The following is a 10,378-nucleotide window of genomic DNA, read 5'->3' as shown; positions in this document are numbered from 1 at the left end:
TAAGGTGACGTTTATATTTTATTTTTATTTGTTATGTAAAACAAATTAAAAGGAATTAAAATAAAAGAAAAAAGAAGAAAGTTTAATAAAAAGGGAGTAATAAAATTTAATAATTTTTATTTGAATGTAACTCCAAGTACAATTTTAAACCATCATAAATTATTATTAATGAACAGTATAACAGTCAAATGTAATATTAGAAAATAATAGACTTGAAATATAAAATGTATTGAATATATTAATTAATAAAACCAATAAGAGGAATCTGAAATAAAAGAAGACAATAAGAACTTATAAAAAGTGAATATATAAAAATCAACAAGAGCACTGGTTGAAAATGTCTAAAGTACTAGAAAGTGTGATTCTATAGAAAAGGGAATAAGCTTAATGTTTAGGGTTTTTCATTAGGAGCGAAGGATTGGAGCAACCCTTTGACATGATTTCATAGAAAGAAAAGAGAAAAACGAACTAATAATAAAAAGAATAGAATCAGAAACTATCAAAAATAGTTGAAAAGAAGAGGAAGAGAAATGATATAAAAAGACATCTCTAATGAACTCTTATTATTAAACTGTTGTTATCCCAACATGCCTGGCACTAAGAAAGAAACTAAAAAAGAAACTTCCGAAACCAAAGATAAAGTAGAAAAGAAAATGAGTAAGAAAAAAACAAATACTAAAAAACCAAGAAGAGTTGTTAAGAAGCCAAAGACAACTAAAAAAGCTAAGAAGCCATTAAGTGCTTATATTCTTTTTACTCAAGCAAAAAGAGAAGAGATTGCTGCTACTCTTAAAGATGGAGAAAAGATTAATGCTAAACTTGGTGAAGTTTGGAGAGCTATGAGTAAAGAAGAAAAGCAACCATTCTTTGACTCTTATAAAAAGAGTAAAGAAGAAATGGAAATTGCTGCTCAAGCTAAAAAGGAAAGCGCTTCAAGAGGTTTAAAAGCTGCTCGTGCTGCTGCAAAGGCAAAAAAGGAAGCAGAAGTTAAAACTGATTGAATTTAATTGGTTTTGTTTTTCATTAATTATTGTTGCTTACAATACTGAATGGTTGAACTTTTATGAGAAAGTAATGGCAAAGATAAAATAAATTAATAAAGAAACCAAATAAATAATGATAAATCAATTTAATTGTTTTTCTTTTTATTCATAAGATAAATAAATAAGTTGGTTTGGGTATGTGGTCATTATTTGTTCTATATCTTCTCTTGACACATTCGCCTTAATCCCCATTTCTTTTAAGTCAACACGTCCTGTTAAATATTTAGAAATTTTAATAAGGTGTTGTTCTATTATTGTTGGTTGTAATTTACTTTTTATTTCTTCAATAAAAGAAGGTACTATACACAGAATGTAAGTTTTAATTCGATTTAAAATTCCAAATGAAATAAGCCATGCAACAGAATCTGTAAATGCATCATACTCACCTTCAGGAATATTTTCAATTATATTATCTAATGATTTCTTTTCTTCAAAATAAGATAATAACTTACCTATATCTTTCCATGGACATTCTTCTTCATATTTATTAAATAATACAGATGGTCTTATTTCTACTGTTTGATAATTCATTTTAGATGATGCATATGATACTCCTTTTGCATTTAATAATGGAGAACGTATTTTGGACATTACATAAATATCATCTAATTGAATTGCTTCAATAATTTTCGCTTTTCCCCAATACACTAAATAACGTGCAATATGATACACAGTTTCAAGTGATATATTTGTTACCATAGAAAGGTATTGGAAACTATTCATTGGTGTTGCTGTTTGAAGAATTGTTTTAACTTGATTAATAAATTCTTTACTTCTAATATGTGTAAATTGTTCCGTTAGTAAAATAAGTTCATCACTTTCAATTAAATTATTAATCCATTCTTCTGGGTTTTTAAATAAGAATAAAGCATGATATGGTTGAAGTTGTTCTGAGAAAATATTTTCATAATTATTTAATGAAATAGGTAAAAGGTATTTACTATTTATTTTTGAGTGAGCAACACCTTTAGTTTTTAAGTCAATGAAAATATCTTGTATTGATGCAGCAAGATTAGATTTTAAAATGATTTCTGATATTAAATCTTTATATGTCAATGGCGTTTCTCTTTTAGAATTCTCTCTACAGAATTTTTCACGAACATTAAATATTTTTCTTACTTCTTTAGACACATATCTATTTCTTGTTTCTTCAAAAATTAAACTATTTGATATTGTCCTTGATGCTGTAACAAATCCATCAATAACTGCTGGAACATAAAAATCTTTTTGAAGAAAGAAAACAACATTTATTAAAGTAAATTCACTATGAAATAAATTTTTGTTTAAGTTTTTTTATAAAAAAATAATACAAACTTCTCTTCATCATCATCTTCTGGAAATTCTTTTAAATATCCAACTAATGTATGTCTATCAACAGAAAAAATAAATGGTCCTTCTTTCATTCTTCTTGGAACTAGTAATGATCCGAAATCAACTATAGAGGCTTCTGCTTCATGATAATATTTAATATTTCTAGGGTCTAATGCAGGTTGTTCTAAATTTCCAGCTAAAGTAAATTTATTAAATGGTTCATTTTCTGAATTATAACAAAACAAAACTCGTGATCCTTCAATACAACTTCTTACTGATACAACAATACTTCTTAATATTTTCATTAAACGTTATATTAAGTTTTCTTTTTATTAAGTTTTTTTTTAATTATTTTTTGGTTTTTATTTTCGTTATTCATGAGATTTTTTTTATGAAAACAAAGAAGTGATGGGTTGTAACATAGAATTAATGATTGTTTTTGAACAACAAAGAATAACAAGAACAGAAGAAATAATAGACTTATTATTTTAACAAGTAATATTAAAGCAATGAAAAGATATATGTTAAATGAAAAAAAAAGAAGAAGAACTTGAAAGTCAAATAAAATTAGTTTATATGAATTATCTTCAAATACAATATCCTTATTGTATATATGAGCCAAGAGGAGTATATAGTATTATAGACACAACTAAAGATATTATTGATACAATAAAATTACCAAAGACATGGAAAAGATATTTACCTGTACTTTTTGGAGTCTTTTGGATGGCGTTGTGTGGGTATTGGAATTCAGTATTTCAAGTTCTTACACAAGAAAGATATACACAATGGTTAATGATGCATCCTGAAGTACCAAGACGTCTTGTATTACCTGATTTCTTTTTTAAAGTATTACCATATTTTAAACAGTCATGGGTTTGTGATATTTATATAGGAATTTTTGTTATTTTTACTAATATTCGCTTTCTATTAACACCGTATCGATCATGTGTTATAAGAAGATACTTTTTCTTACAAGGAACAATATTCCTTATTAGATCATTCTCAATATTTTTTACAATTATGCCAGACCCTTCTTTAAGTACAAGTAATGTTAAATATAATCCTTTTATTGAAGGATTTTTAATTATGTTTGGAATTCATAAAACATCATATGACTGTATGTTTAGTGGACATACAGCAAATATTGTACTTTGTGCATGTATGTGGTATCAATATTCAGACTCTGCTCCAATATTTAAATTAGATTGTTTAAGTTCTTGGCCAATTAACTCTCCAACAGGATATCCATTACGTTTTACAATCACAAAGGCTATTGGATGGATTATTTGTATTGGAGGGATTTTATTATTTTGTGTAACGCATCTTCATTATTTTGTTGACATTTATATTGGATGTATTGTCGCATTTCTTTTATTCAAACTTTATCATAATTACATATTAACTATATATACAAGAAACAATATTTTTAATGCTTTTTTACGTTGGTTTGAGCAAGATGCACCAGATATTCCTAGAGAAGTTCTTCCAATTTATAATTCTCATTTTGAATAATTCACTATATTTGTGTTATATATGCCATAAGTTAAATAAAAAAAAGAAATTTAAAAACTTCAAAAGAAGAAAGAAAATAAAAAAAGAAAAAATGAACTTAAATTGATAAATTAAGATGTTCCGTAATCAATATGATTCTGATAATATTACATGGAGTCCTCAAGGAAGGTTATTCCAAATTGAATATGCAACAGAAGCTGTTAAACAAGGTTCTGCTGTTGTTGGTGTCAAATCAAAAACACATGCTGTTGTTGCAACATTTAATAGACAAACTGATGAATTAGGTGCATACCAAAAGAAAATATTTGAAATTGATGACCATATTGGAGTTGCAATTAGTGGATTTTGTGCTGATGCACGAGTGATTACAAGTCAAATGAGAAGTGAGTGTATTGATTATTCGTATGTATATGGAACACCACATCCAGTAGAAAAACTTGTTAAACATGTTTCTGATAATGCACAAGTTAATACTCAAAAGTATGGATTAAGACCATATGGAGTTGGTCTATTGGTTATAGGATATGACACTAAACCTCGATTATTTGAAACATCACCAAGTGGGCTTTATTATGGTTATAAAGCACAAGCTATTGGAGCAAGGTCACAGTCATGCAGAACATATCTTGAAAAACATTTTGAATCATTTAAAGAGTTAGATGAAGAACAACTAATCAAACAAGCTATCTTAGCATTAAGAGAATCATTAACAACTACTAATGATAAACTTTCTGTTTTAAATTGTAGTGTAGCAATTGTTGGAAAAGATACTCCATTCAGATTTATTACAGACAAAGAACTTCAAAAGCAATTAGATAATTTAGATACTCAACAAATGGAAATGGTACAAGCTGAAGTTGATTAAATTAATAATTTTCCATCCATTTTGTTATTCTTTCAATAAAACTAAAAAAAAATAAAAAAGAAAAGGTTCTAATAATTAAAAAATTAACAAAAATGAATGAAATCAATAGTTATGAAGATGTTCAACAATATATTCACCAAATAAAACAACAAGAGTGTTATAATGAACAAGAATCTCAAGAGAAAATGGAAATTAAAGAGGAAGAAATGGAAATAGATCAAAGTAACATTGAAAATGAAAATGAAAAAATATTACAAGAAATGCAAGAGATTAAAGAGAATAAAAGAAATGTTAAAGAACTTTGTGAATTATTGCAAAAAAGTGAAATGAAAAAAATTACTGAAGAATGGAATAACGAAGGAATAAGATTACATGAAATGTTAAAGGAAGCTATTAAAGAAGAAATGAAAACTGCTTTAATTTGGTGGAATAATCATTCAGATGAAGAAAGAAGAGCTGTGCTTATGCTTTCTGTTCATGCACTATTAGATGATGGAATGGAAACAGGAGAATCATTGTTGCTTGCAGATGTATTTCCAGATATAAATTATTTATCAGAACATCCTCAAACAGTAATGAAATTTATTAGTAATATTTGTAAAAATCCACGGTATTGTAATAGTGAAATATTTAATTTTGAAGAATTAAAAGAAATATTTGAAAAAGAAGTTGGTAGTGTAATGGCATTATCATGCATTACAACGATGCTTGATGCAAGGGTATGTATTGCATGTAAATTATGCATTAATATATTAATAATTACTAATCAGATTGATTATTGATTAATAAAATTTAAAATCATTGTTGATAATTCAAGAAAGAAAGTCATTAATTGAATTGAGACGAATAATATAAAAGTTTTCCTTTTTTTGAGTAATCACTGAAAAAAATCATTCAATTGTAATGTGGCTATTGCCAATATGTTTATTGTTTAGTTATGTTAATGGTTATTATTGTATGAAATCAATACAAGGTGAAAAAAGAGGGGTAGTGTCATACAAATTATATAAAGTTAATAATATCACTACTTCTATTTATGTTAATTTATGTGGACCAATAGAAAATCATCCAACAAGTAGTGTATTGATGGTTGGAAGAAAAGAAATTGAATTAAACGACCTTTTTAGTGAAGTGATTAGTTATAATAATACTCAAATAATGTTATCTTATACCTTAAAAGATTCAATTCCAGATTGTGAGACATATCATTTACAAGTAAATTACCAATGTAATAATACTTTAACAGGACCAGTTATTGCAAATGTAGATTATGATATAAATGATCCATTCTTCTGTTCTAATATAATGTTTGTTTATTAAATATAAAATCGATGTAAAAATGAAAGGGAATTAATTGAATAGAATAATATATACTCCTGACATTTGTCAGTTGATAAAAAATAAAAGGAAATGAACTATTACTTATTTATTTTTTCTCTTGTTATTTTTAGGAATTTAATTTTTGTCACAAAAATATTATACCTTTTCTTTTCTATTTATTTTTCCTATCCATTTGATAAATGAAAAAAAAAAGAATAGAAATGATTTATTCTACTAAAAAAAATGTGATTTTTTTATATATCATTTTTCAAACGAGATTTTTTTTCGGTGTTTTGATGTGTTGTTTTTATTTGTAATTATTGATAGAAAGCAAAAAAATTTTTAAACTCTTCAGAAAGATAGATTGTTGTATGATATTAATAGTAACACTCTTACTCTTTATTCACTCTACTACTAATGCACAAATAACTGTTAATTTTGATGAAATTGACCAAAAAGGTGTTTGTGGTAATGGAAAAAGACATCGTTTTGAAGAAGAGTGTGATTCTGTAGAACATTGTACTGCTGATTGTAGGTGTGAGCTTAATTACTATGCACCACCAGCAGAAGAAGGTTGTATTGAAAATTGTACTAACGTATGTTTACCAGTTTGTGAAATACAAGGATGTATTTCTGGATGTAGGTTTCCTGATGATTGTTCATCATGTGATATAACAAAAGGATATAGAGATGATTGTACTGGTTGTCTTGAAGGTTATTCTCCACGAGGTTTTCTTAATTGTTCCAAAGACCCTGATATTATATATACTCCAGAATCATTTCTTCAAAAACATTCTTTTATATATGAATTAAAAACTAGTCAATATATTATTAATCCAGATGGTGTTGAACCAACATTTTCTGCTTGTACAACATATTTAGATCCATCTGCAAAGTCATTTCCAGGTGTTTGGTTTAAATTTACATCAACAAAAAATGGATATTATTCAATATCAACTGACAATGACTATTCTTGGAGAGAACTTAACTTTCTTTCTAAACAAAAAGTTTGGATTGGTACTGATACTGCGTTGATTCTTCAAGATAGTAAAGGTGTGTGTATTCATAAAAATGATGATGTTATAGATTATGTATCATCTTCTCGTATTTCATTTTATGCTGAAGCTGATAAAGATTATTATTTACTTGTCCATGGGTATTATGGGTCACCACTTGATACTTTTACTCTTATAGTAAAAGAAATAGTTCATCCATGTGTAGCATTTCCATATAGTGTTCAATGGAATGATATTATTAACACAAATGGTTTTTCATTAACTACTAAAGAAGCAACTGGTTCATTAACAAAAAATCCATGTACTGCTGAGACTAGAAATGGGAATTGGTTTAGTCTTGATGGAACAGATCATTCAATTCTTATATCAGGAACACCAATGGTTTTACATGTTATTTCAGTTCCAATAATAGAGAATTCTTGTATTTCAGATAATGCAAAATGTGAGGCTATTGTATCAACAACAAAGAAAGGTAATGCTATCATTTTAAAATTAAGTCCTGAAAAACGATATTTTTTCTTTTTTACATTCCATGATGATAATTTATTTATTAATTTTAATATCAAAATGGTATGTAGTCAGTGCAAAGGATTTTGTAGTTTAACAAAGGGGGGATGTCTTTGTAATGGAATTTCATGTGAAACATGTGGGAATAATGTATTAGATGAAAATGAAGAATGTGATGTTTCGTTTAAAGATAGTAAAGGTTGTAACAATGTTACTTGTACTTGTGATGCTGGATTTAAAGCTCAGGACGGGATTTGTATTCCTCTTTTATGTGGAAATGGTCAAATTGATCAAGGAGAAGAATGTGATGGAGGAAATGGGTGTAAAGATTGTTTATGTTCTCCTCAATATTTACCATATTCTATTCCACGGTTATCATGTTTAGATAATAGGTGTGGTAACGGGATAATTGATGAAACGGAAGAATGTGATGGAGGAGATGGTTGTTTTGAATGTGAATGTCAAAGTAAATGGTATAAACGAGGAAAATCGACTCATTGTAAAAAATTATCAAAATGGATGTATATTGGATTAGCTATAGGATGTTTTGTTGTTACTGATATTGTTTTATATTTATTAATATTGTTCTTCTCTTGGATTTGTGAAAGAAAATTGGATAAAGTTATTTTAGCAGAACGTGAGACACTTGATAGACTATTACCATTTTTTGAGACAAGTATTATTCCTTTTGATCCAAGTGATGCTAAAAAGATTGATCTTACTTTACCAAATGCGCTATTTGAATTAAGCGAAACATCTATTAAATTAGATGAAAATGAAGACAATTATATTGAAGTTGGTAAAATGGTAGAGACTTCTTTCTTATTAACAAATAAAGCTCCTAAAACTCTTCACTTTACTTGTCATGGGGTTGACACATACAAGTATTCAATTAGATTCCAACCAGTTACACAATCAGTTAAGCCAGGTCAAAGTATAAAGATTAATGTATTAGTTTGTGCTAAATGTACGACTAAAGTTGATGATAATATTTTTATTACATTTAGATATGGTAAATTACATGCTATTTTAATGGATTTGAATCAAAAAGAACAGTCTGGAATTTCTAAAGAGTCATCGTCTCATGATGATAGATCAACTTCATCATCAAGAAAGAAACCAGACTCGATTTATCAGGATGAAACTACTAGTTTAGATTCAAGGGGTTCTAAAGCATTAAGTAATAGAAAGAAAAATAAAACTAAAATGAGTAAGTATTATTGTTCATTACAATTAAAGTTTGAATCATCTTTAAGCACAAAATTGGATCTTGATGAATTGAACCTTATTCATCCAGCAATTGGAGAAGGAACATATGGTATTGTTTATAAAGCAGAGTGGAGAAAAGTAGATGTTGCAGTCAAAATTATGAAAACTGATATTGTTGATTATAATAGATTATTACCTCACTTTATTCAAGAAGCAAATATTATGGAAAGTATTAGAAGTCAGTTTATAATTAATTTTATTGGAAGTGTTATCACACCAGATAAACTTTGTTTAGTTACTGAATTTTGTGAATATGGATCATTAAGATCATTTATGAAAAACCCAGCAAATGAAATGTCATTAGACTTCAAGTTAAGGTGTATGTACGATATTGCACAAGGCATGTTCTATCTGCACCAAAATGATATTATTCATAGAGACTTAAAGCCAGATAATGTATTAATTTACTCAACAAATGTCTCTGATTCTGTATGTGCTAAAGTTACTGACTTTGGTACTTCTGGTGTTTATGCTAGTTCATCCGACAAATTAAATATTAAAGACATTGGAACACCAATGTACATGGCACCAGAGATTCATCAGAGTAACCAAATTACATTCAAGTCTGATGTATTTTCTTTTGCCATTTGTATGTTAGAAGTGTATTTAAGAAAAAGTCCATATCCTCGTGATTCATTCCCAGATACTGAGTCTATTCTAAAATTTATTTGTGCCAATAAAAGACCAAATATTTCTGATGAGTGTCCTGTGAAGAAGTTAATAACCGCATGTTGGAGTCAAATACCAGACAACCGACCTGATTTTAGAGAAATTTCTTTGGAATTGAAGGTAATTACAGGAATGGATGTCTCTAAAAATGCTAAACTGGAAAGAATGTCTACTTTAAACCATATCAACAAGACTCAATCAAAACTCAATTTAAGTAACGATAAACCTAAGTTAAAACGTTCTATAATTCCTTCAAGAATGAAAACATCATCTCCTTCTGGAGGAATGGTATCATCCCCAAATAAAACCCAAAGGAGTGGAACATTAACTAATCGTTGTCGTACAAACGATAGCCCTCGTTCTAGTGGTCATACCCCAACACTTAGGAAACGCCAATCATTTATAGGTGCAGAAGTTGAAGAAATACTCTCAGAGCCAAAAACCCCCAAAAAACCAGCCAATGATGGTCAACAAATATTGCCGATATTGAAGACACAAGAAATAAAATCTCCAAAAACACTATTAAAAATAGAAGAAAAAACTGAACAGACATCTTCTCAAAGTAAAAGTTCAAGTACAAAATATAAAAAGGCAAATAATCAAATAGATTTAAATAGCCTAAGCCAAACAAGTTCTAATTCTATTAAAACAAGTAGTACAACTACTCAATCAATAACAAGTGTCTCAAATTCATTATCTGATACTTTATCATTTACATCAAGTTCCACAAACGAAGAAATAAAATAATAAAATAAGTTAGTTATTTAATACCAAAGCTACAAGAATTTATCATTAAAAAAAAGAAATCGAAAAAATATAATTTATTATTAAGAAAATGATTATTTCCATTTAAAGAAGACGAC

At 27.7% G+C, this 10,378-nt stretch overlaps 7 protein-coding genes across 7 annotated transcripts; 6 read left to right on the top strand and 1 right to left on the bottom strand.

Moving 5' to 3' along the window:
• Nucleotides 1-587: 587 nt before the first annotated feature.
• Nucleotides 588-1,001, top strand: ENU1_024710 (HMG (high mobility group) box domain containing protein; the record flags this gene model as incomplete). Its single annotated transcript, XM_008857117.1, has 1 exon — nt 588-1,001. The coding sequence occupies one exon, from the start codon at nt 588-590 to the stop codon at nt 999-1,001; it is 414 nt and encodes a 137-aa protein (XP_008855339.1).
• Nucleotides 1,002-1,145: 144 nt separating this feature from the next.
• On the bottom strand, nt 1,146-2,659 carry ENU1_024700 (hypothetical protein; the record flags this gene model as incomplete). Its single annotated transcript, XM_008857116.1, has 2 exons — nt 1,146-2,307; nt 2,358-2,659. The coding sequence occupies 2 exons, from the start codon at nt 2,657-2,659 to the stop codon at nt 1,146-1,148; spliced, it is 1,464 nt and encodes a 487-aa protein (XP_008855338.1).
• A 223-nt stretch (nt 2,660-2,882) lies between these two features.
• On the top strand, nt 2,883-3,869 carry ENU1_024690 (membrane-spanning protein, putative; the record flags this gene model as incomplete). The annotated part of the gene is made up of 1 exon (XM_008857115.1): nt 2,883-3,869. One exon carries the CDS (start codon nt 2,883-2,885, stop codon nt 3,867-3,869), a length of 987 nt encoding a protein of 328 aa, XP_008855337.1.
• Nucleotides 3,870-3,984: 115 nt separating this feature from the next.
• On the top strand, nt 3,985-4,734 carry ENU1_024680 (proteasome subunit alpha type 1, putative; the record flags this gene model as incomplete). The annotated part of the gene is made up of 1 exon (XM_008857114.1): nt 3,985-4,734. The coding sequence occupies one exon, from the start codon at nt 3,985-3,987 to the stop codon at nt 4,732-4,734; it is 750 nt and encodes a 249-aa protein (XP_008855336.1).
• Nucleotides 4,735-4,826: 92 nt separating this feature from the next.
• Nucleotides 4,827-5,516, top strand: ENU1_024670 (hypothetical protein; the record flags this gene model as incomplete). Its single annotated transcript, XM_008857113.1, has 1 exon — nt 4,827-5,516. The coding sequence occupies one exon, from the start codon at nt 4,827-4,829 to the stop codon at nt 5,514-5,516; it is 690 nt and encodes a 229-aa protein (XP_008855335.1).
• Nucleotides 5,517-5,691: 175 nt separating this feature from the next.
• On the top strand, nt 5,692-6,060 carry ENU1_024660 (hypothetical protein; the record flags this gene model as incomplete). Its single annotated transcript, XM_008857112.1, has 1 exon — nt 5,692-6,060. One exon carries the CDS (start codon nt 5,692-5,694, stop codon nt 6,052-6,054), a length of 363 nt encoding a protein of 120 aa, XP_008855334.1. The 3' UTR covers nt 6,055-6,060.
• A 365-nt stretch (nt 6,061-6,425) lies between these two features.
• Nucleotides 6,426-10,262, top strand: ENU1_024650 (protein kinase, putative; the record flags this gene model as incomplete). The annotated part of the gene is made up of 1 exon (XM_008857111.1): nt 6,426-10,262. The coding sequence occupies one exon, from the start codon at nt 6,426-6,428 to the stop codon at nt 10,260-10,262; it is 3,837 nt and encodes a 1,278-aa protein (XP_008855333.1).
• Nucleotides 10,263-10,378: the final 116 nt, after the last annotated feature.

This window comes from Entamoeba nuttalli (genome assembly GCF_000257125.1).
Source record: "Entamoeba nuttalli P19 unplaced genomic scaffold asmbl_2430, whole genome shotgun sequence".
NCBI lineage: Eukaryota > Evosea > Mastigamoebida > Endamoebidae > Entamoeba > Entamoeba nuttalli.
Note: the sequence above shows the minus strand (reverse complement) of the source record. Positions and strands in the feature narration are given on the sequence as shown.